Source organism: Lithobates pipiens, unplaced genomic scaffold (assembly GCF_037356315.1).
Source record: "Lithobates pipiens isolate NorthernLeopardFrog02 unplaced genomic scaffold, aLitPip1_a1.2 Scaffold_22, whole genome shotgun sequence".
Lineage (NCBI taxonomy): Eukaryota > Metazoa > Chordata > Amphibia > Anura > Ranidae > Lithobates > Lithobates pipiens.
In genome coordinates this window covers 22,212,268-22,238,937 of record NW_027507784.1, presented here as the reverse complement: position 1 = coordinate 22,238,937, position 26,670 = coordinate 22,212,268, and the positions used below count along the sequence as shown (strand labels likewise).

Below are 26,670 nucleotides of genomic sequence, written 5' to 3'. Positions count from 1 at the left end.
ATTTAAAAATACTCAGAAAAGCATTAAGAATGCCGGACAGGAAGCTGGATACAAGCTTGCATTTCACCGACCGGATATGACGTCAAGGCTTGTCTCTGGCTAACGCGTTTTGCAAGGCGTCTTCAGAGGATGATTACAGTTTAAAGGGGTTGTAAAGCCAGAAGGTGCATTCTATGCATTGAGATAAAAAAGAAAACACCTTCTGTGTGCAGCTCCCCCTAATAATTTCCTGAGCCCCATCTCTATCTAGCAATGTCTGTGAGTGCCTCTGCCGTCTGGGACTCTCCCTCCTGATAGCCTGAGACACAGCAGCAGTGCCATTGGCTCCCACTGCTGTCAATCAAAGTCAGTTAGCCAATCAGGAGAGAGGGGGGGCGGGTCGATTCGAGGCTTCATGTCCAAATGGACACAGGGAGCTGTGACTCGGCTCGGGTACTCCCCCATAGCAAGCTGCTTGCTGTGGGGGCACTCGACAGGAGGGAGGGGTCAGGAGAGCCGAAGAGGGATCCCGAGAAGAGGAGGATCTGGGCTACTATTTGCAAAACCAACTGCACAGAGCAGGTTAGTATGAAACTAGACTTTACAATCACTTTAAAGTGGAACTTCAGTCATTTTTTCCTCTTTCCATCTATTACATCATTTGCCCTTGTTGTTGTTTTAACTTTGGATAGTAAAAGATTTTTTTTTTCTGCCAGTAAATATATTATACAGCCCACTTCCTGTTTCCTGTCTGGTCATTAGTTTAGACTTATGACATCATGCACAGCTCTCTCTCACTCTTGTGAGAGTTTGCCAGGAAGGAAGGGGGAATAATTCATAAGGGGGCCAATGAGAGCTGCAGGGCTCCAGACCTGGAGGTGTGCTTCTGTGTGTGTCTGTGTATATCCAGAAAGTGAACAGACAGCAGCTTCAGCTGCCCACAGTTAAAATGCCAGACTCAGTGGAGGGATATTTCTGTGGCATCTCCAGGCACGGGGATGTACCCTTAGGTCACAGTGTATTTAGACGCACATTCTCGTTCCCCCTACTATCCTGTGCTGTGATTAGATACAGCACAAGTTTGTCAGCATTTTACAGCCAATCATTTTGGTTGTATACCTGCTGATCGGCTGTGGCCAATCGCAACACAGATCCATGTGTCTGTAAACATAGGTCCTGGCTGGACTTCTCACTGCAGCTCAGAACTGAAAGCAACGAGAGAGACTCAGCCAGATCTGTGAGTAAAAGTACACATACACTTACATACATTTGTTAGGCACACAGTTGACCCCTTTATTGCTCTCCTGATCACTCCTGTCACCCAGCAAGTGTCATTAGTACAGTGTCCATGTACAGTATTATCACTGACCACTGTATTAGTGTCACTAGCTACTTCAGTATCAGTTAGCACCAGATTGTCCGCCACACTATTACAGTGACAATATAAGTCACTGATCACCGCCATTACTAGTATAGTGTCTGTACAGATCAGTATCTTGATCATAATCAGAACTATTATTATAATTATTATTATTACATAGGATTTATATAGCGCTAAACAGTTTGCGTAGTGCTTTACATCACGAGGGAAGACAGTACAGTTACAATACAATTCAATACAGGAGGAATCAGAAGGCCCTGCTCATTAGAGCTTACAATCTATGTGTCCCCTATACCAGCGGATGGTGCTCTAAATGTTTGGGGGGGGGGGGCGCAAACAAACTAAACATTTCTGAAAAATACTGAAAAAACCCATCAAATGCTGCCACTGTGCCCATCAAATGCCACCACTGTGCCCATCAAATGCAGCCACTGTGCCCGTCAAAAGCAGCCACTGTGCCCATCAAATGCCACCAATGTGCCCGTCAAATGCAGCCACTTGTGCCCAGAAAATGCAGCCACTTGTGTTCATCATATGGAGCCACTGTGCCCACCATATGCAGCCACTTGTGCTCAGCAAATGCAGCCACCTGTGTCCATCATATGGAGCCACTTGTGCCCATCAAATGCAGCTATTTTTGCCCATCAAATGCAGCCACGTGTGCCTGTCAAATGCAGCCATTTGTGCTGGTCAAATGCAGCCATTTGTGCCCATGATATGCAGCCACTTGTGTCCATCAAATTCAACCACTGTGCCTCTCAAATTCCGCCACTGTGCCTCTCAAATTCCGCTACTGTGCCTGTCAAATGCTGCCACTGTGCCTATCAAATGCCACCACTGTGCCCATCAAATGCAGCCACTGTGCCCATCAAATGCCACCACTGTGCCCGTCAAAAGCAGCCACTGTGCCCATCAAATGCCACCACTGTGCCCGTCAAATGCAGCCATGTGTGCCCGTCAAATACAGCCACTTGTGTCCAGCAAATGCAGTCACTTGTGTCCATCATATGCAGCCACTGTGCCCACCATATGCAGCAACTTGTGCTCAGCAAATGCAGCCACCTGTGCCCATCAAATTTAGCCACCGTGCCTCTCAAAATCCGCCACTATGCCTGTCAAATGCCACCACTGTGCCTGTCAAATGCCGCCACTGTGCTGCATCAAATGCAGCCACGTGTGCCTATCAAATGCAGCCACTGTGCCCATCAAATGCAGCCACTGTGCCCCCCCCCCACCTGCCAGCTCGCTGCCCTGCACTTACCCCATCTTGGTGGGGGATCAGGTAGAAGGTGACGACAACAAGCTGTAAGATGAGCAGTGGGTGGCCGCACAATTGTCATTCAAAGTACGACAGCACTGAAAGCTGAAAAATGGCCTGGGCAGGAAGGGAATGTAAATGCCTGGTAGGCAAGTGGTTAAAGTAGTGCAGTGCTGAATAACAAAAAATGCCCTGGTCACAAAGGGGGTAAAACCTTACGCAAGTCAAGTGGTTACTGCATGCCAAATAATAACCAGTTACTTAAAGGAAAACTCTACCTTTAACCATGCAATGTTCCTTTTTGTAACTTTAACCTCAATCCTTGCAGCAGCTTATCGTATTTATTGCTAACTTGTCAAGTCTTCTTCTGCACTCTCTGTACAGAGGCAGCCATTTTGGTAGAGGCAGGTCTTTGTTGCCCTCTAATGACTGTAAAATGAAGACTGCTGGGGTAATGATAGAGGTGGAGGAAACACAGGCCCTCAGACTGGATGAAGCAGAAGCAGGGAGATCCTTGCACTGCAGGTCCTTAGGTACAGCTTCCTCTCCAGCAAGGAGAACAGTGAGCAGCACAGTAGTGACATCACCAAATCTCTATTAAAATCTGGTGAGACTAGCAGCCAGAGGCAGCAGTGTCTTTGGTGATCCCACACTGTAGATATATATTCCTTTGGTTCTTATGTGATATTCATTTCTCTATTTGTCCCTCAATTTCAGAGTGCTTGTTTTGTCCTGGGATTTGGTCCATGAGGCCTCTAATGTAAGTTCCTACTTGATGGGTAATCAAAACTGCGATTGCCCGTGTGTTGCGCTTTCATCTCTCAAAAAAGACTCGGAGTGGACATCTCTAGTGGACCAGTCTTCGATCGTCATCTTTTACACCACACCCAAATCTCAAAAACCGTTACACAAGATGGGACGCTACCTAGAGTATTGCGTTAGCAAAAAAGGTGAGTACCCCGATCTCTCAATAGTCTTAGCAATTTTATTTCTTGACTTTTAACACAACATATAATGGTTTGGGTACATACGATATTTAATTATTTTACAACTTTTCTTTTACTATTTATATAAAATCCTCAAAAAAGAAATAAAATAAATAAATAAATAGCATGAGTGAAACAGGATTCACAAACTGTGTTTTCTGCAACAGAAATGAAAGTACAGCGTCTTGAAAAAGTATTCATACCCCTTGAAATTTTCCATATTTTGTCATGTTGCAACCAAAAACTTAAATGTATTTTATTGGGATTTTATGTGATAGACCAACACAAAGTGGCACATAATTGTGAAGTGGAGGAAAACAATAAATAGTTTTCAATTTTTTTTTACAAATAAATATCTGAAAAGTGTGGTGTGCATTTTGTATTCAACCCTCTTTACTCCGATACCCCTAACTAAAATCCAGTAGAACCAATTGCCTTCAGAAGTCACCTAATTAGTAAATATAGTCCACCTGTGTGTAATTTAATCTCAATCTGAATACAGCTGTTCTGTGAAGCCCTCAGAGGTTTTTTTAGAGAACCTTAGTGAATAAGCAGCACCATGAAGGCCAAGGAACACACCAGACAGGTCAGAGATAAAGTTGTGAAGAAGATTAAAGTGGTTGTAAACCCTTACAACACACTTTAACCTACAGGTAAGCCTAGATTAAGGCTTACCTGTAGGTGCTGCAAACATCTCCTAAACCTACATGGTTTAGGAGATATTTACAATTCCCGTATGAGGATCCCTTCTGCGCATGCTCCGATGTACTCGGCGCATGTACACTTTAGAAGAGTCATGGCGTGCCGTTTTCATTAAATGACATGCCGTGACTGGCAGCTCCCGCGCGGGAGTGACGTCACGCGACTCCAGCCAGTCGCAGAGCCGGAGTCCGTGACCCCGGAAGGAAGATGGGCGATTCCAGCCGGCAAGGAAATCAGGGACATCACTGGCTTTTGTGTCAGGTAAGTGACACATAATGGGCTACTGTGCGATGCATAGTAGACCATTATGCTTTGCCTTAGCAGGGAAACAAAGAGGAAGTAACACCCATCAGGGTTTACTTCCTCTTTAAAGCAGAGTTAGGTTATAAAAAGACATCCCAAGCTTTGAACATCTCACAGAGCACTGTTCAATCCATCATCCGAAGTTGGAGTGTGGGAGGAAGCCCATGCAGGCACAGGGAGAACATACAAACGCCAGCCATGTAGTGCCATGGTTGGGATTGGAGCCAACAACCTTAGTGCTGCTAATGCCGCGTACACACGATCGAATTGTCTGGCGTACTTAGTCCGCCGAAACACATTTCACCGGACAATTTGATCGTGTGTGGGCTTCAGCGGACTTTTACAGCATAAAGTCCGGCGGACTTAGAAAGTATTTTTGCAGTCCAATCTTTCCGCCAGACTTGGGTTTCAGTGGACAATACATTCGTCAGTATGCTAGTCTGGCGGACTTAGCCCTTGTACACACGGTCGGAGACTCCGACAACCAAATCTGTCGGATTTTGGCCGTCGGATTTTGTCCGAAACTTTTGCATACACACGGTCGGACAAAGTTGTCGGAAAATCCGACGTGATGACGTTATTTCGTTATGACAGGACTACATTCACGCTAGTAGCCAATAGCTTTGGTGTAGGAATTTGATCTGAGCATGCGTGGCACTTTGTCCAATCGGAATTCTCTACACATGATCGGAGTATGTTCGATCGGAGCATTTTGTCGGAAAATTTTACGAACAAGTTGGAAAACTTGGTCTGTCGGATACTCCAACGGAAACAGTCCGATGTAGACCAAACACAGTCGGAATATCCGACAAATCAGTCCGATCGGACACATTCCGTCGGAATCTCCGACCGTGTGTACAAGGGCTAAGAATGACGCATGCTCAGAAGCAAGTACGAAAAGGAAGCTACTGGCTATTGAACTTCCTTTTTCTATTCCCGTCGTACGTGCTGTACGTCATCGCGCTAGCAAACGCTGGACTTTCTGTGTGTCCGTGTGTGGCCAAGTCCGTTCGGTAGAAAGTCCGCCGGACTATCCGCCGGATTGTTTGCCGGACTAAGTACGCTGGACAATTCGCTCGTGTGTACGCGGCATAAGCAGAAGTGCTAACCACTTCACTGGATTGCCTATGAACAATCCAGTGAGGCATTAGAGGGAGAAGGAAGGAGACCAAGTTTCTGGTCACGTGTCTCTGAATTAAGTATTGCAGAATGAACATCTCAAAGTTTTAATGGCCCAGGACACCTTAGAACAGTAATTCTCAACCAGGGTTCCTCCAGGAGTTCCTAGGGGTTCCTTCAGCATTGGGCAATTTCTGCATCTCAGAAAAGTTCCCACTCACACCATTGATCTTTTTAGCTATCTGTAAGGTGGTAATTCTTTCCAATGGCCACAAGTATAAGGACCATTCTTCTCACTGACCGTGACACTAATGTATCATGAGTTGTGGATTTAGCAGGGGGTTCCTTGAGACCGGAGAACTATTTCAAGGGTTCCTCTGTGTTGAAAAGGTTGAGAAATGCTGCCTTAGGCCGCGTACACACGGGCGGACTGTTCGCCCAACTTAGTCCGCTGAACAGTGTTTCAGCGGACAGTCCGCTCGTGTGTGGGCTTCAGCGGACTGTTACAGCGGACAGTCTGACGAACAAAGTCTTACGGAATTTCCGTAAGGCCGCGTACACACGGGCGGACTGTTCGCCCAACTTAGTTCGTCAGACAGTCTGACAGTCCATTTAAAATTTGCATGAACGGACTTGACCACACACGACGAACGAACAGTCCGCTGAAAACTTGCGCGATGACGTATACAGCACGTACGACGGGGCGAAAAATTCGACGTCCAATACACTGCAATGCAACCTTCGCCGTGGAAATCCTTTCTGAGCATGCGCCCAACTTAGTATGGCGAACAAGCCTACACACGAGCGGACTGTCCGGCTGGACACTGTTCAGCGGACTAAGTTGGGCGAACAGTCCGCCCGTGTGTACGCGGCTTAAGACAGTCCGTCCAAACTTGGTTTCAGCGGACAGTCCGCTCGTGTGTAGGCTTGTTCGCCGTACTAAGTTGGGCGCATGCTCAGAAAGGATTTCCACGGAGAAGGTTGCATTGCAGTGTATTGGAGGTCGAATTTTTCATCCCGTCGTACGTGCTGTATACGTCATCGTGCAAGTTTTCAGCGGACTGTTCGTTCGTCGTGTGTGGTCAAGTCCGTTCATGCAAATTTTGAACGGACTGTCTCTCAGACTGTCTGACGAACTAAGTTGGGCGAACAGTCCGCCCGTGTGTACGCGGCCTTAGAAGATATCTAAAATGAAGGAACTTTTTGCAGTCATTTCTGTGATTTTACACCATTGATATTAGGACCGGTTACTTTACCAGTCGAGTACACGACACACACAAGAACACAAGATGGAGAGCAATCTCAGGTCATAGCTTTAGAATAAAGTTGACGTACCATGAGACATACAGAGGCCTGAATGAGCAGGTCCTCCATAGAAATATTGTTAGTTGTGCTCTGAACACCATAAATGTACCCTCAGTAGTTTGTAGATTTCTACTGGTGTTTATCAAGGATTTTAATGAGAATTGTGTTAAACATGACAGGAGCAGAGAAGGTGATCGCGGTGATCACGGATGCTAATAATCTGGAGGAGGATTGGACAACTAAGTGGGAAGAAAACAAATTTTCCAAAATTCAACAGTTCCAAATATCACGGGCAGAGCTGGGCTGGATCAGCAGGAATGAGATGCCTAGAAAAATAGAAGAGATTAGAAAATCCCTGATCATCCACACAGGTATGGACAATCTGGTGCTTGGTTAGTGTGATTATGTTGTAAATGGCATGAGTATATTAGGCTGAATTCACATCTAAGCATATCACAGCTGATCACAGATCGTGGTAAAGGGCCAATCACAGTGGCCCTTTACCATGTGATCAGCTGTGTCCAGTCATAGCTGATCACGTTGTAAACAGACTTCCTGGTTATCGGCAGTTTTTTCCTCAGGCGCTGTCACAACGCGAGGAAAGCGGAGGCAGTAACCAGCAATTCTTACAGAGCATATATACACTGATAATCAGGCCTCTGGCTATCAGTGTAGCCCCATCAGTGCCAATCAGTGTCCATCAGTGCAGCCTATCAGTGTCCATCAGTGCCACTTTTTAGTGCCGCCTATCAGTCCCGCCCATCAGTGCTGCCTACCAGTGCCACCTATCAGTGCCGTCTATCGGTTCCACACATTAGTGCTGCTTACCAGTGCCACCTATTAGTGCCGCCTATTAGTACCACCTATCAGTGCCCATCAGTGCTGCCCACAGTTTCCGCCTCATCAGGGCCCATTAGTGCTGCTTCATCAGTGCCCATCAGCGCAGCCTAATTAGCACACATTAGTAAAAAAGAAAAATTACATATTTACTAAATTTTATAACAGAAACAAAGAAAAATTTTTTTTTCAAAATGTTCTATATTTTTTTTAATTTGTTTAGCAAAAAAAACAAAAACAGTGGTGATTAGGTACCACCAAAAGAAAGCTCTATTTGTGGGAAATAAATGATAAAAATTCCATTTGGGTACAGTGTAGCATGACCACGCAATTGCCATTCAAAGTGTGACAGCGCTGACATCTGAAATTTAGCCTGGGCAGGAAGGGGGGGGGTGAAATCGCCCGGTAGGCAAGTGGTTAATTATCATTATTATTATGATATATTATTATTATTATATGTTTATCGTTGTTGTTTTCCTATCATTTCCACTAACCATCAACGCTCCCCCCCTCCCAATCAACTTTTTTTTTTTTATTACTGTTTATTTATTTATCATTAATATTTATGTATTTATTTGTTTTATTTTGCTGCGGTTAATTATCATTATTATTATTATTATTATTATTATGTGTTTATCATTGTTGTTTTCCTATCATGTCTACTAATCATCAACACCCCTCCCCTCCCAACCAACTTTTTTTATTTTTTTTATTACTCGGTTTTATTTATTTAGCATTAATATTTATGTATTTATTTGTTTTATTTTGCTGTGGTTAATTATCATTATTATTATATGTTTATCATTGTTGTTTTCCTATCATGTCCACCAATCATCAACACCCCTCCCCACCCAACCAACTTTTTTTATTTTTTTTATTACTCAGTTTTATTTATTTATCATTAATATTTATGTATTTATTTGTTTTATTTTGCTGTGGTTAATTATTATTATTATTATTATTATTATTATTATTATTATTATATGTTTATCATTGTTTTCCTATCATGTCCACCAATCATCAACACCCCTCCCCTCCCAACCAACTTTTTAAATTTTTTTATTACTCAGTTTTATATATTTATCATTAATATGTATGTATTTATTTGTTTTCTTTTGCTGTGGTTAATTATTATTATTATTATTATTATTATTATTATTATTATTATTATTATTATATGTTTATCATTGTTGTTTTCCTATCATGTCCACCAATCATCAACACCCCTCCCCACCCAACCAACTTTTTTTATTTTTTTTATTACTCAGTTTTATTTATTTATCATTAATATTTATGTATTTATTTGTTTTATTTTGCTGTGGTTAATTATCATTATTATTATTATTATTATATGTTTATCGTTGTTTTTCTATCATGTCCAGCAATCATCAACACTCCCAACTAACTTTTTTTTATTTTTTTATTACTCAGTTGTATATATTTATCATTAATATGTATGTATTTATTTGTTTTATACTTTTTTTTTATTTTTTATTACTTTTTTATTTATTTATCTATCATTAATATTTATGTATTTATTTGTTTTATTTTGCTCATTTATTTATGTATTCATTTTATTTTTTATTATTGTTATTTGGTTTTGTTTGTTAATTGCATGTGAGCAGAAACACATGACAAAACATGCAAAAAACTTTCATAAATGCACTAATCACACGTTTCAATGCATTTCTATGGGGGAATGCACCAATCTGCCCAAATCAAGCTACAAAAGTAGCTATAAAACTTTTATGAGCTTCAAGCGTTTGGCTTCAGGCAACTTAGAATGGAGAGGTGAACCAACTTCATAGAAAATTTAATTTCTCTCCTTTTCTCTCGTTTTGGAGCTTCAAGGTACAAAACGCTGAGGAGTGAATGAGGCCTTAATGTTGTCAAAGCAAGTCTGATATTCTAACTGGTGCTAATAAAACAGAAAATGTTCTTGAGCACCTGCACATTATACATACATTATATATATATATATATATATATATATATATATATATATATATATATATATATATATTATATTACATTATATATAATATTATATATTATACATTATAAGGGGGCTGAGAGTATATAGGAACATCTTCTGACACCCAGATCTTCCTTCTCTCTTACAGGTTCTCCAACTGGAAGGATGGTAAGGCCAAATTAGAAAAAGAAAACACATTTTAAGTCTTAGTAATGTATAAAATGTTTTATTGAACGCGTTTGTGTATTTTTTTTTTAATCAATAGTTTTTATTAAAGTTTAATTTTTTATTAAGACAAATGACAGAAATTATGACTAAATCCAAAAATAATAAAAAATATAATATAAAGAAAACCATATTAATTATCTCAATTATAATCGGGATAATAAAGATAACGATCGGGGGGTTATTAATACATCCATTGTGGAGACAATACACAAAAGTAATATAAATATTATCTTCATATATTTATATACTGCCAATTCAAGTAATTCAAAGATTATGAACCTAAATATATTCCCAAACACCCCTATGGGTGCTACTTTTGTGTATTTTTCAATGAGATAAAAAAAAAAAAAAAAAAATACAGCATACATAATAAACCAAACAGTAAAAATAGGAATAATAATTCATGCAAAATAATTATTTGTTAAAAAATCTTTATTATGCTTGAAAAATATTTGTCTGGAACAATTTTTACCCACCAAAATAAGACCTACCTGAACATGGTGACACCCAAGACAATCATCTTGGTCATTTATACTCTATATTTTTGACTTGTGATCCCGTGTGCAGTTAGATTTTTTACAGCTACTAAATACACTATATTACCAAAAGTATTGGGGCACCTGTCTTTACACACACATGAACATTAATGGCATCCCAGTCTTAGTCCCTACGGTCCATGATCTGCTGGTAGATCGTGATCTACAGGTTGCTTGGATGATGGAAGTCAGCAGACCTTCCTCTCATTTAATGAGCTCTGAAGCAACTGCACAGTCTACTTGCCTTTAGTAAATCCACCCAAGTAAGGATCTTGAACTGGCTATGTGTTAGTCAGCCCATACATTTATACATTTTCTTTTTTTGTTCAACCGGCAGGTTGAATGAAGGAAAATGCCTTGATTGCCTCCCACTGTGGTATTATATTCTGACGGTCGAAGAGCCTTCCCCCACCATCAAAATACAATGATCGGTGTTGCCGGCTATAGGTGGTGGCACTAATCTTTTGGGGAAAAACCCGACAGGCTGCGTACAACCAGCCTGCCCATACATGGATCGAAAATTCAATCAAAAACAGGAAGAATATCTGGACAGCTGCACTAAAAAAAAAATTTTTTTTGCCTTTTATTCAACAATTCTTGTGAAGAAAAATACAAACCACAGTAGTAACAGACAGGAGCTAATACATTTCAACTATGACTAAGCACTACATTGAAGTGTGAAACACGTTAGCTCCTGTCTGTTCCTGCTGTGGCTTGTATTTTTGTTAAGAATTTTTGAATAAAAGGCAAAAAAACGTTTTTTTCAGTGCGGCTGTCCAGATCTTCGTCCTGTTTTTGATTGCTATATGCATCGCCGGAACCTGGGCTTTCAAACTGGATGAGAAGGTTTTCTACTGTCGCTTGACCTTCCTTGGAGCGGTGATATCTCTTTCTCTATATGGATCGAAATTCAGCTGGTCCCTTCAGAACTGGCCAAATTTCGAACCGTGTATGACTGACCGGCATTCGTTTTAGGCACCAGGAGAAATGTAAAACATTAAAATAAATTATCATAATAGTTTTTGTTTTTTATTAATCAATCAGTTTTTATTGGATTTAAGAGAATGCATAGAAGATACAAAGTGTACAATGTATGCCGGAATACACGTGAACATAAAATAAAATTTCTGGAATGTCAACTTATAGTTACGTAGTTAGTAAGGTTGAATAAAGACACCAGTTCAACCTTAATGAGGTGTCTACAATTGTCCCTATCCCTGTACATCGCTAGTACATTGTACTATCCCTCACATAGGTCCCTACTCTCAAGGAGCCCACAATCCAAGGTCCACATTCATATACTAGGGTCAATTTTGGACAGAAGTCAATTAGCCTACCTGCATGTCTTTGGAGTGTGGGAGGAAACCCACGCAGGCACAGGGAGAACATGCAAACTCCAGGCAGGTAGTGTCGTGGTTGGGATTTGAACCAGTGACCCTTCTTACTGCTAGGTGAGAGTGATACCCACTACACCACTGTGCCGCCCATTTATCTATTAGTCGTACATTTTATACATAAAATAAGAGTTCTGCAAGACGGTGCATGAAAAGAAAAGCAATATCAACTGATATTAATAATATTGTAGAAGATGTTTGCCTCCCCTAGACACCCCAATGGGGGCTCAACTGTACCTTGGGGGAGGGTGATGTTGCAAAAGTTGAGTTTTTCAGCATCATTTATCACCACCATCTACTTTTTTTCTTTACAAATTGTAGCAAATGTCACAACCAACAAATCAAACGACAAAACAGACTGTTGGCTTTCTCTCCTGGTCACCAAAGGATGATAGTCAATGGCTTCTGAAACTCCTACAACCTCCCTACTTCCAGGACATCGTGGGGGACATTATATACATCGATGGAGACAAAAACGAGAATGAGAAAATCATGGAGCAGATCGTCAATGTCCCATTGTTAATTCTGCACTTTACCCAGGAAAGCTTCCGCACTTTTTTTTCTCAGCCCGATTCTAGTGAGAGGCTCCGGGTTTATTGTGGTAAGAGAGCTACAGTATGTCTGTCTAGGGCATCCTTTCTGAACTTTTTTTACCCTGGAGCAACCCTGAAAATAATTTTAAGGTTTCAGGGAATCCTTGCGAAACAAATTCACTGGGGGGGGGGGGGGGGGGGGTCAGTGTGTAAATGCTTCTTACATGAAAAAATGCCTGTTAATGCTCATGGTTAGGATGCCAACCTCACATGCAGCTACAATGACCATTAGTGTCAACTAGCTAGCTTTGCCAAGTGGCATTAACGCTGGAATTATACAGGCACCATGAACTTGGAGGTCAATCAGCCACAGCTCAGGAAACCCCTAGCAATCTCTAGAGCAGTGGTTCCCAACATAGTGCCTAGTGCCTTCTAGTGCCGTGACCCCTTGTTAAAAAGTCCCAAGTTGTAGGGATTCCAATAGTAAAATTATTTTTGTAGCATCCAAGGCAAGACAAGTAATTTGAGCCTCTAACCCAAGGACATATAGCGCTCCCTGAGTCCTTTCCACTCATACCGTGTTAAAACCGTATATAACACGGTATAACCGTGTTATGGTACATTTTAGGATTACCACTGTTTCTCTTTGTTCACTTTTCTTTCCCTTTTATCTCTCTCTATCCTAATTTCTTGCTTTTTTCCCTCATCCCTCTCTCTAGCCACCTTTCTTGTTCTTTCTCTTATTCCTTTTTCTTTGTTCCTCCCCCTCTTTTCCTCTCCCTTCCATGTATTCTCTATTTTTATTCCTTCTCTTACTCCTTGGTGGGGGGGAGTTGGGATCAGTGGCAGTGCTGGTGGGATCACTGGCAGTGCTGGTGGGGAGTTTGGATCACTGGCAGTGCTGGCGGGGAGTTGGGATCAGTGGCAGTGCTGGCGGGGAGTTGGGATCAGTGGCAGTGCTGGCGGGGAGTTGGGACCATTAGTGTCAACTAGCTAGCTTTGCCAAGTGGCATTAACGCTGGAACTATACAGACACCATCAACTTGGAGATCAATCGGCCACAGCTCAGGAAACCCTTAGCAATCACTAGAGCAGTGGTTCTCAACATTCTAGTGCTGTGACCCCTTGTTAAAAAGTCCCAAGTTGTGGGGACCCCAATAGTAAAATTATTTTTGTATCGTGGGTTGTCAGCACCCAAGGCAAGACAAGTAATTTGAGCCCCTAACCCATGGACATTTAGCGCTCCCTGAGTCCTTTCCACTAAAACCGTGTTAAAACCCCTTATGGTACATTTTAGGATTACCACTGTTTCTCTTTGTTCACCTTTCTTTCCCTTTTATCTCTCTCTATCCTCATTTCATGCTTTTTTCCCTCATCCTTCTCTCTAGCCACCTTTCTTGTTCTTTCTCTTATTCTTTCTCTCCTTTTTTCTTTGTTCCTCCCCCTCTTTTCCACTCCCTTCCATGTATTCTCTATGTTTATTCCTTCTCTTACTCCTTGGTGGGGGGAATGAGATGAGTGGCAGTGCTGGTGGGATCAGTGGCAGTGCTGGCGGGGAGTTGGGATCAGTGGCAGTGCTGGCGGGGAGTTGGGACCATTAGTGTCAACTAGCTAGCTTTGCCAAGTGGCATTAATGCTGGAACTATACAGGCACCATCAACTTGGGGGTCAATCGGCCAAAGCTCAGGAAACCCCTAGCAATCACTAGAGCAGTGGTTCTCAACATTCTAGTGCTGTGACCCCTTGTTAAAAAGTCCCAAGTTGTGGGGACCCCAATAGTAAAATTATTTTTGGGTTGTCGGTTGTCACCACCCAAGGCAAGACAAGTAATTTGAGCCCCTAACCCATGGACATTTAGTGCTTGCTGAGTCCTTTCCACTCATACCGTGTTAAAACCCCTTATGGTACATTTTAGGATTACCACTGTTTCTCTTTGTTCACCTTTCTTTCCCTTTTATCTCTCTCTAGCCTAATTTCTTGCTTTTTTCCCTCATCCCTCTCTCTAGTCACCTTTCTTGTTCTTTCTCTTATTCCTTTTTCTTTGTTCCTTCCCCTCTTTTCCTCTCCCTTCCATGTATTCTCTATTTTTATTCCGTCTCTTACTCCTTGGTGGGGGGGAGTTGGGATCAGTGGCAGTGCTGGTGGGATCAGCGGCAGTGTTGGTGGGATCAGTGGCAGTGCTGGTGGGGAGTTTGGATCACTGGCAGTGCTGGCGGGGAGTTGGGATCAGTAGCAGTGCTGGTGGGGAGTTTGGATCACTGGCAGTGCTGGCGGGGAGTTGGGATCAGTGGCAGTGCTGGTGGGGAGTTTGGATCACTGGCAGTGCTGGCGGGGAGTTGGGATCAGTGGCAGTGCTGGCGGGGAGTTGGGATCAGTGGCAGTGCTGGCGGGGAGTTGGGATCAGTGGCAGTGCTGGCAGGGAGTTGGGATCAGTGGCACTGCTGGTGGGGAGTTGGGATCAGTGGCAGTGCTGGTGGGGAGTTTGGATCACTGGCAGTGCTGGCGGGGAGTTGGGATCAGTGGCAGTGCTTGAGGGAGATCTGATCAGCCAACTTAGGTGCTCTTAATCAAGGTCATCTGCTGATCTGAGAACTGTAGTATGGACTTTTAATGGCAGCTCTATTCACAGGTAGTGTTAGTCACTGTGTTTCCAGCTCTGTGGTGTCTCACAGCAGTGACACCTATGCGGAAATCAGGAGGTAGGGTCTCCTCCAGCCCCTCCCACTTCAAATTCCTTACCAGTAAGCTGACCTATAGTCTCTGCCCCCCCCAGCCATGCCATGAACTGAATGGACGGCTGCAAAGAGGCTGAGTGGGGGGCAGCAGGCTCCAGGAACAGCCCAAATGGGTGTCCACGAAAAGGCTGGGAGAGCTGTTCAGGCTTCAGGAACAGCCCAGGATTTGGTGACCCCTGGCAAATCGCCATTCGACCCCCGAGGGGGTCTTGACCCCCAGGTTGAGAACCACTGCTCTAGAGGAACCCTGGTTGAGAATGACTGATTTAAGGGACAGCAAGAGCTGGAGAAGGAACGTTGCATCATTAGGGGCTGGAGAGGGAGGTCTAGAGCCACAGGGGGGAAGGGTATGGCAATACTGAAGCATTGGAAGCTGAGGTGTTGAAGCACTAGGGGTCTAGAGAAGAAGATTTGATGCTTTCATGTTTGGCTGGAGAAAGAGCTGTTTAGGTTCTAGGAACATAAAGGAAGGGAACACCTTCCGACCTTTCCCATCAGCCATGATCTGCCTGCCTTGCATAGAAAAACCACAGAGACCCAGGGATGGGATCACATGTTCTAAAATAAAATATGCAATGAAAATTGAAAGGCTTCATTTAACATTTTTATTGGCATGTTGACGAAAGTTTGGCATGTTGGCGAAACTTTATATTTAATCCAAATAATTTTTTATAAATGGTATAATTGTGTTTTGTGCAGAGAAAAAGATCATCGTGGTGATTGATGACTTGGATGGAAAAAACTCAGAGATGACAATTAAAGAACTCTATAAAAAATCTAATATGGAGAGCATCTCCTCAGATTTGTTCATGTTCGGGAAGGAGGAGAAAGAGGTGGACTACCTGACACATCTCACAGGGGATGAACTAGACAACAAGGAGGCCCAGAAAAAACAGAAACTTTTCCAAGATGCGATCAGCAGAAGTAGTAAGAGCTCCTGATTTTACATTTACCCATTGCTGTCTTTTGGTTCACTATCTATCATCATGTTTTAACAGTAGGAAGTGAAATGTTCTAAAAACATTGAATTTAATGAATTAATGAATTATATTTGTTGGATAAATGTATGCATAAGGTCCTGATTCCCAAAACATGATCCACTGGCCCTCTGTGTGTGGCCCACCATGTTCTGAGCAGGGTCTTCCACCTTGCGGACAGCTGTGCACTTTGTAGTGGAGAATCCGGGTTCTGGGTACTGGAATGACCTCTGAGTTTTGGCACAAGGCACTACTACAGACAGTGCTGTCATATGGCGTGATTTCCCCATTGACATTACAAGTATAGTCCTGGCCTTGTTGAGAGAGAGAGAAAGTGGAGACTGATCAGGTAAGGGGGGATTCAATTTCATCGGCACTGCATTGACCAACAATTCGTGGAGAATGTTAATTTTCACAGACATTGTGCTAACTGCCAATTACAGTGGTTAAATGTAACTGCCACTGCACTACCAATGGGGGGAGGTTTAATAGCATTGTACTGAACACCAGTGGGGAGTTCAGAAAACACTGTCTCTGACCACCAATGTTGGGGAGGGTTAATTTCCCTTCTATTGATTATCAGTGCTGAGGGTTATTATTGCATCTACTGAAATCGATGTTGGGGGTTATTAATGCTTACATTGGCACCAATGCTGTGTATCCACCGACTTCGATTGTGAGGGTTATTATTGCTTACACTGACACCAATGCTGGGGGTGGTAGATTTCACTGCCACTGCACTGATTGCCTAGGTCATAAAACACTGCCACTGGCCACCAATGGTGGATTAACCACTTGCCGACAGTTGCACGCCGATATACGTCGGCACAATGGCAGTGGTGAGAAAATGAGCCTACCTGTACGTCCCCATTAATTGGCGGGGCTAGTGGGCACACGCACCCGCCGCGTACATCCTGACTGCGCGCCTGCGGGTCCCACAGACTCTATGTCCCGCGATCGTGTCACTATGTAAACAAGGCATTTCGCTGTTCTGCCTAGTGACATGACGGATATCTACTACTCCCAGTGGTGGGGAGCAGTGTTCGCTGTCATGTCAGTGGTAGCCGACCCCACCCCCCCACACAGTGAGATCACCCCCTCTACAGTTAGAATCACTCCCTAGGACACACTTAACCCCTTGATCACACCCTAGTGTTTAACACTTTTTTATAGCACTGATAGCTGTATAAATGATAATGGTCCCAAAAGAGTGTCTGATGTGTCTGATGTGTCTGGCATAATGTCACAGTCATGATAAAAATCACAGATCGCTGCCATTACTAATAAAAAAAAGTAATAATAAAAATGCCATCTTTCCCCTATTTTGTAGACACTATAACTTTTGCGCAAGCCAATCAATATACCCTTATTGCAATTTTTATTTTTTTATTTTACCAAAAATATGTAGAAGAATACATATCGGCCTAAACTGAGGACAATTTTTTTATATATATATTTTTTAGGTATATTTATTATACCAAAAAGTAAAAAATATTGCTTTGTTTTCAAAATTGTCGCTCTTTATTTTTTTGTTTATAGCGTAAAAAAAAATAAAACCCGCAGAGGTGATCAAAAAGAAAGCTCTATTTGTGGGGAAAAAAGGGTGTCAATTTTTTTTGGGTACAACATTGCATGACCGCGCAATTGTCAGTTAAATCGACACAGTACCAAATAGCAAAAAGTGCTCTGGTCAGGAAGGGGGTAAAATCTTCCGGGGCTGAAGTGGTTAAATCGCACTGCTGCTGATTACTAATGCATCTCCCAACACCAATGCTGGGGTTATTATTGCAGTCACTGACACCAATGCTGGGGAAATGATTGCATCCATGACACCAGTGCTGGGAGTTATTAATGCATCCATTGGCACCAGTGCTGGGGGTTATTATTGCATCCACTGACACCAATGCTTGGGGTTATACTGTAGTTGCTTCTGCTAAAACCAATGCTGGGAGTTAATATGTGATCCAATGATACCAATGCTGGAGGATATTATTGCATCCACTGACACCAGTGCTGGGGGTTATTAATGCATCCAATGCTTGGGGTTATAGGTGCTTCTGCTAACACTAATGCTGGGAGTGCATATGTTATATCCACTGATACCAATGCTGGAGGTTATGGTTGCTTTCAATGACCTCAATATGGGGGCTATTATTTTTTTCCCTATTCCCCTGCCCCTATTGTTTTCACCCTAATGTACTGTATAACTAAAATGTATACATATTGAAAGAGGAACATTTTTGAAAACATTTATTTGTAAAAGTTGGATTATTTTGATTGTATAATTGCACATGTTATCTTTATCAGAGATTTGGTAAAGGTCGAGAGATGATAAAAAATTGATTTATTGCTCCTTATTTTGTGTTAGACCTTGTACACACGGTTGGACACTCCGACGTAAAAATGTCCGATAGGACCGTGCTGTTGGATAATCCGACCGTGTGTGGGCTCCATCTGACTTTTTCCGTCTGAATATCCGACCAACAAAGTTTAAGAGTTGGATATAAAAATTTTCCGACAACATGATCCGATCGGACTTTGTCTGATTGTTTGTAGAGAATTCCGATCGGACAAAGTGCCACGCATGCTCAGATCAAATTCCTAGACCAAAGCTATTGGCTACTAGCCTGAACGTAGTCCCGTCGTAACGAAATAACGTCATCACGTTACGAACGATCGGACCGTGTGTATGCAACACCAGTTTCGGACAAAATCCGTCGGACAAAATCCAACGGATTTTGTTGTCGGAATGTCCGACCGTGTGTACAAGGGCTTAAAAGTACCAAAAAAAAATCATTCATACAGGATACCTTATCATTTTATTAATTCCCTCTCTGTTGTATTTTACAGTGAAACTTCCAGATCCTCCAAGATTGGTAAGATATTGGACATAATTATAATGAATTATGACATTTTTGTGGAAAGGAAGTGTAAAGTGTTATTAATAGTAACTGTACATCTATAAATAAATTGTACAGTCTCTCTATATCATTTCCCTACAAGAGGGTGCGCCAACATCCCAATATATAAGTACATTGTACAAAATAAAATTTAAAGTACAGAACTTGACAGGTACCGACAAATAATGTCTTTACAAAATTGGCAGTCAAAATAATTAAATCAATTTAAAACCATAAAAAGACTGATTATCCCTATTAAATGCTGATTTATATAAATGCTTATTTGACTTCCGCATATAGTTCCATCATTCTACAGATATGTGTTAAGCTGGCCCGATGATCACTTGCAAAGTACATCATATATTAGACATGGGCGCTGTCCAAAAAATTAGTTTTATTTAGTTTCGTTCTGTACAAAAAAAAATTGTTTTTCGTAATTTGTGTACGAAATTCAATTCGGGGTTTGTACGAAATATATGAATTTTCATTCGATTCGTAAACTTTTTGTTAAAATAACGAAAGTTTGTTATGATGAATTTATGATTATGACGAGCTCCCACCATCCCTGTGCTTTGCTGACTTCCTGGGTTTTTAACCTTTAGTTTCATTAACTTTTTTTGTTGTTTTTAAGTTTTCGTAAAAATAACGAAAGTTTGTTATGATGAATTTATGATTATGACGAGCTCCCACCATCCCTGTGCTGTGCTGACTTCCTGGGTGTTTAACCTTTAGTTTCATTAACTTTTTTTGTTGTTTTTAAGTTTTTCGTAAAAATAACAAAAGTTTGTTATGATGAATTTATCTTTATGAGGGGCTCCCACCATCCCTGTGCTGTGCTGACTTCCTCTGATTGGTGAACAAAACACCAGTCATGTTTCTGTTAATTTGGATCCGAAAATTTGTTAACGAAATTTCGTATTTTTTGTATGAAATTCGTAAGCATAGAAATTCCCCATAGGTTTCCCACCATCCCTGTGCTGACTTCCTGCGGTTTTAACTTTTAGGTTTGTTAACTTTTCGTAACAATTATGAATTTTCGTTATGATGAATTTATCATTACGAGGGGTTCCCACCATCCCTGTGCTGTGCTGACTTCCTGGGGTTTTTAACTTTTAGGTCCGTTAACTTTTCGTTAATTACGAATTTTCGTTGTGAATTTGGATCTGAAATTCGTAAACTAAATTGTGTATTTCGTACGGAATTCGTATGCATTTGTATTTCAGGATTCGTGCGAATTTCTGAAAATTCGTACAAAATTTTGTTTCGGATGAAACTAATCGCACATGTCTATCATATATCATTGCTAGAGTTCAGCTTAGATAATCCATCATTTCATTTAGAATCTTTCACATAACTATTGTCCACTATTAGCTTTTACGTCTTAATATTTTGTTTTGTTACAGAAACTTGGGAAGGTTGGAATCTTCTCCAGATCTTCACAAACAGACTACGAATGGCTGGAGCCCTTGCTGAAATCTGCAAACCTTGGTGTGGAGGAAGTCAGACCGGTTTACATATCAAACAAAGGATATGAAAGGTTTTATGAAGAGATCACACTCTGTGATTTTGCGATCCTATATCACACGAAGAACAGAGGGAGAGTCAATATCACTAATGTCAACGACTCTCTGTATGACGTGGAAATAGAGGACCTGTCTACAGCTCTTGGTAAATATTCTTGTATATTGTCGTACAACATTCACTCTTAACACATTGGCCCTTACTCAGTGTGTTGTGAAAACAATGAAGACTTCAAATAAATGGGACACAGGATAAGCTTAATTAATACATTTTGATACAGTAAACGATCCCCATTGGTCATCCCTGCCATTAATGTATTTTGAAAGCTTAGAACAAGTAAGAACCTTCTTTTGATGTCCAGATGTGCTCAACACCCCTTTCCTTGGTTGTTATCTTACAATGGATATAGAATAGGTTTGTGCAATTCGTTTCGTAAACTAATCGAAATTCGGCTGAATTTTGCATCTTTCGGACATTCGGATGCATCCGAATGTCCAAATAAAAAATAACTAATAACAACGAATACGAAAGAAATATAACAAATGAATTCGAATGAATTCGGTAATTCTTTAAAGATCTAATGAAACAAAAGGTCAGCTCAAAGTAAATCTTATAGTCCAATCAGCTAATTAATTTTGTGCCGGAGGATGGATTACTGGCAAAGTGCATTCCTGAGAACCGAGTTAGAAGGGTGTTGTATTGTATTTGAGCCGAGGAGAAGAGACGTTGTCATTGTGTGTGTTAAAAGATTCAATAAACGGGGGCGTGGCCTGGATTCAATCCGAGATGGACGCTTAAACCTGGAGCTCCGTCCTCGAGGCAAGCAACTTCAGCCTTTTAGCCCTCTGCTGTACTCCTGTCATGGTGAGGACACCCAGGGATACCTCTGCCACCCGGTCCAGATCGCCCAGGGGATCCGACGACCTCTCCGCCCGTCCAATTCCGGACATATTCCGTGCGCGGCCCTCAGGTAGGATGCAGGCCTCCCAAGCAGAAGCGCGCGGCGGCAGATCCCCAAGCGCCAGCGCCAGCCCCAACAGACCAGAGGCACTGCCCGCCGCTAGCCCCAAGACAGACCGACCTCCGAGCCAGGCTGCGGCGGTGAGTATAGACGACCTCCGCAGCGTGGCAGCGGATATAAAGACCACGCTTATGGCGGCGATTTCGGATATGAGAGCTGATATACACGCCATGACACTGAGAGTTGAGGAAGTGGAGGCGACTCAATCGAGACAGGACACCGCTCTGTGCCATGTGCAACAAATAACAGAGTCCCACGCTGTTCACCTACGAGATATTAACAGGCATTTGGAGGACTTAGACAACCGCGGACGACGCCGTAACCTCAGAGTGAGAGGCATACCTGAGACCATCGAGCCCTCCCAACTGTCCCAGACTGTTGCCATGCTGTTTAACGACATTTTGGATCGCCCTCCTGACACCCAAATCAATTTCGAACGCATCCACAGAGCTTTGCGCCCAAGAGGGAGAGAGACGGATCCCCCTCGAGACGTGGTATGCTGCCTCATGGAGTTTCACCTCAAAGAGCAAATCCTCCATGCTGCCAGAACACATGATCGAGTCATGATTCAAGGAGCTACCATTAAAATCTATCAGGACCTGTCCGGGATCACTCTACAAAGGAGAAGGGAACTTCGCCCCCTCCTAGAAGCCTTGAGAGCCAGGTCAATAGTATACCGATGGAAGTTCCCATTTGGCCTGACGGCAACCCACCACGGTAAAACAGCAATCCTCAGAGTGCCAGAAGACCTAGACCACTTCTTTTTCACCCTGGATATACCGCCCGTGGATTTGCCGGACTGGTATAGTGACTTTCGCCTTTCCACGCTTACCCGGTCGTTCTCCATGGACGGCATAGCAGAAGCGGGAAGTTTCAACCTAGGTCGCCGCCGTCCTCACCCTCTTCCTCCTCGTTCACCTTCGCGTGATGCCGGAGCTCCAAGAAATGGAAGTCCCTCAGCCTCTCCAGCTCATCGCAGGGCCAGGATCCATTAATATACACGCTCCTTTTTTGCATACTACTCCCATCCGACGTTAAGGTACTATTTATGGCTTTTTGTTTTTCTGCCCCTTTTTTTTTTTTCTTCTTTTTTTTTTCTCTCTTTTTCTACTCCATTGTTTTTGACTTTGACTTTCACTGTTTTTTCTCTGTGCATTGCCCCACGTATTGAGACCTACCCTGCTTTGCTCAGGATCTGCCATTTCGTGCCCAGTCTGCCTTCAATTACTTTGACCCTGGACCCTATTTTGCTCCCATTTCGCCCCTTATCCCAGCCCCCTCATTTTAAGTCTCAGGTACTGTGCTTCCCATGCTATGCCAGTTCTCCCCCCCCCTCACTGCTCCTCTGCCCTCCATATTTTCAATGAGGTGCGCTCACCACAGCCTCATGCGAAGGTAATACAGCACAGTTAACACTTTTCCACTGGACTTTTTAAGCATAGACATCAGGATCACTGCAGGTCATCAACTTGGACTCCCCAGCATACCGAAGTACTGCACGGAACTTATCCTTGCTCCATGGGACTGACTCTTATTGGTTTTCTTTAGATGCAGTGTAAATTAGGCTCATTATTCCTTTTTATTATGCATACTGTTCTAAGTTGCTATCCAACCACCTCAATCCACTTTACTACTCTATAATCTCTTTTCTCTACTTTCCTGCTCGCCTCCCTGCCCCCCCTCCCCCCTCTTCGCTCTCATCCACCTTTCTTTCTCCTTTTTCTCTTCTTGTTTTCTACTGCTAACATGTTCAGTGCTGTCCTATAGAGAGATACTGTACCTTAGGATAAGGGGAATCGTTGTCTCCTTTTAGGATTCAGATATTCCCAATGACTAACATTTCTCTGCTTTAGGGACCATTGCTCCGCTATCCTTATATTTTTTAGGGCGTGGTTGGCCCAGGAGATGCCACGTTCGGGTAACAGCCTTCTCCCACAACCCCTGTTCGGTAAGCGCCTGATCCGCATGCCGAAACCAGCATTTTCTCTGACGGTCCCGGCGTTCGATGCATCGCTACTCATACCTAAAGAGCTGAATAGGTATGTGGATCTTTTGCTACTCCACTAGTCGCAGTCCCGGGCGTGGCCTCTCCTGCTCCGACGATACCTCCTTGGGTGTGGGTCAATGTACAGGGGAATTGTAGCTACTTTAAAATTAAAATCTGTTTGCCCTCACCCTACCCCCTTGGTGGGGGTCTTCCCCCACTAACCTTCCTTCTTGTAGTGCCTTGTGTTTCCGCAGCTAGTGTGTTCATTTTGGTTATGTAAGTGATATTTATTGTTCTCTTTCTTACCCAGGCTTATCGGATGGGATGTAGCCTCCCAAACTGGGTTCAGATACCATGTTTGCTACAGTAAAAGTTCTCAATGACTGTGTTATGTTCATTAATCCCTGCTTTTGGCTGTTCATATTCATTACACGGTTTAACTGTATAATCTCCTTCCTTATCCCCACTGCCTCATCGCTCTGCTCTCTTCCTCTCTCTCTTTCTGCATACTCCCAGACACCTTCTGGAATAACCCTACACCTTACGCTACTCACTGTAGGTTTGTCTCTACCTATTGTCTAACTAACCCTGGTTATTTGGATATTGACTATATAATCTTCTACCATATTCACCCTGGGGAACCGCTAGCATACCCTCTAAATGTTATGCTCGCCTCACCATGAGTGAATTAGAATACATGACGGGCGGATCCGGGGGGGCTCCTCGTACCCTTCTGGGCCTTGCCCTTGCTGCTCCTCCCCCTAACTCCCCTTTGCTACAGAAGCCTCGGCAGGACCTGTGACTCCTCTCTCGGTCCGTATCCAGACTTCTGTCTCCCAAGCGGGTAACTCTAGAAGTTCTCCCGACCTTGTCCGGTTACATCTGTTGCCTGACGTTGGTGTGCGGGTCATACCCGTCAACCGGTGCAATCTCTGCGATCTCTTGCGGAGCACCCCTCCTTGCCTCTCCTTTTTGTCTCTGTGCCCTCTCTGCCTCTCTTTCCCCCCTTCCCCTCTCCTTCTCCGGATCTCTGGCCCTTTCCCGCTGTCAGTTCCACGTCTAAGGTAAGTTCCACCATTCGGCTACTATGTCACGCCCCCAACCCAATCCGATCCCCCTTACGCTAAAAATTTTGTCCTTGAATGCCCGGGGTCTGAATATCCCTGAAAAACGATCTCGCGTACTTTCTTACGCGAGACAAGCCAAAGCTGAAGTAATTTTTCTTCAGGAGACCCACTTTTGTGCGAAACATGTGCCAAAATTATCTAACACATACTATCCTTTGGGCTTCCACGCCACCTCTCCTTTAACCAAATCTAAGGGGGTTTCTATTTTGCTCTCCAAGAATTCGTCAATCTCAATTACTGACTCCCTATTGGATGAACAAGGGAGGTTTGTCTTTTTGAAAGGGACACACAAAAACAGACCCGTCACCCTGGCGAATATATATTGCCCTAATTCGCTTCAAGTACCCTTTTTAAGAGCTGTGGTTAGACGGTTGCTATCCTTCCAAGAGGGAATCCTGATATTGGGGGGCGACTTTAACCTACCCTTAGACCCGTTACTAGACACCTCCTCGGGAAAGTCACACCTTTCGTATAGCGCACTTAAACAAATCAAGCTCTGCCTTCGGGACCTGAATGTACACGACACCTGGCGCATCATGCACCCCAAGGACAAAGACTTTACCTATTTTTCTGCCCCCCACAACAAATATTCCCGCATAGATTACCTTTTTCTATCGCAGCAGGACTTGTCGTTACTCACGACTTCGACAATCGAACCAATGACAATTTCTGACCATCATCCTATTTCCTTGACACTTACGTTACCTGAGACAAACGACCGGACTTTTATTTGGAAACTAGACCCGACTCTCTTAACAGATATATCTGTCGAGGGAGATTTGAGGAAATGTCTTACAGACTATTTCAAGGACAACGACACACCGGACACATCTAAATTGACTCAATGGGAGGCCCATAAATGTGTCATTAGAGGTAAAATGATTGCAATCTCAGCATCCTTTAGACAAGCCCGTAGGGCCGAACTCCTTGCTCTATTCTCCAAATTGAGGAATCTTGAAGCCAGTCATAAACGAACATTAGCCCAACATACTTTAGATGACTTAACAAACACGAGAGCCCTGATAAATGAAACCCTAAACCTTAAAGTTAAGAAAAATTACATTTTATCTCAAAAGATGTTTTATGAACACGGCAATAAGTGTGGTCGCTTCCTTGCCCAAGCACTACGTAAACGACGCAATAACAATGTCATACACCATCTGCGCTCCCCTACGGGAGACTTGATTACCCAAAACAGGGATATCGCTAAGGAGTTTGAAAACTATTATTCCTCCCTCTATAACCTTCAGAACCCGGGTTCAACCTCGGAAGGTCTAGCACTTCAAGGTGAAGCGATATCCTCCTTCCTTTCCCAATATGCCCCTGACAGACTTTCTTCTGAAGCTTCGCAGAGCCTTGAATCTCCGCTATCCCCAGCAGAGTGGAACTTTGCAATTAAGAGCTTGAAACCCGGGAAAAGCCCGGGCCCAGATGGTCTGCCAGCAGTCTACTATAAAACATTCTCCGACTCGTTGAGGAAGCCCTTTCTTGCAGCTTTCAATTCCCTCTCCCCATCCTCCCCTCTCTCCCGAGAGATGCTGGAAGCACACATAGCTGTCATACCGAAGGAAGGCAAAGACCCATCCCAACCTAGTAACTATAGGCCCATCTCCCTTTTAAATTCGGACATCAAAATTTTCTCTAAAATTATAGCCAATCGATTGCTCCCTTTCCTCCCTTCTTTAGTCTCCCAAGATCAATCAGGTTTTGTCCCTGGAAGAGAAGCCAGGGACAACACAATTAAAGCTATTAACCTCCACCATCTCATTACGAGTTCCAATCAGAAAGGCTTTTTTCTTTCCTTAGATGCAGAAAAGGCGTTCGACAGAGTGTCCTGGACATACATGAAGGCGGTGTTACAGGCGA

The 26,670-nt window shown here is 43.0% G+C and overlaps 1 protein-coding gene across 1 annotated transcript in view; it reads left to right on the top strand.

Moving 5' to 3' along the window:
- Positions 1-26,670, top strand: part of LOC143923398 (uncharacterized) — a 43,464-nt gene that overhangs the window by 8,236 nt on the left and 8,558 nt on the right. Inside the window, exons 2-8 of the mRNA XM_077447056.1 lie at positions 3,336-3,568; positions 7,213-7,404; positions 9,994-10,013; positions 12,325-12,604; positions 15,971-16,198; positions 19,099-19,124; positions 20,552-20,816. Of these exons, the coding sequence (XP_077303182.1) occupies positions 3,336-3,568; positions 7,213-7,404; positions 9,994-10,013; positions 12,325-12,604; positions 15,971-16,198; positions 19,099-19,124; positions 20,552-20,816 (1,244 nt within the window). The remainder of the gene's footprint in view (positions 1-3,335; positions 3,569-7,212; positions 7,405-9,993; positions 10,014-12,324; positions 12,605-15,970; positions 16,199-19,098; positions 19,125-20,551; positions 20,817-26,670) is intronic.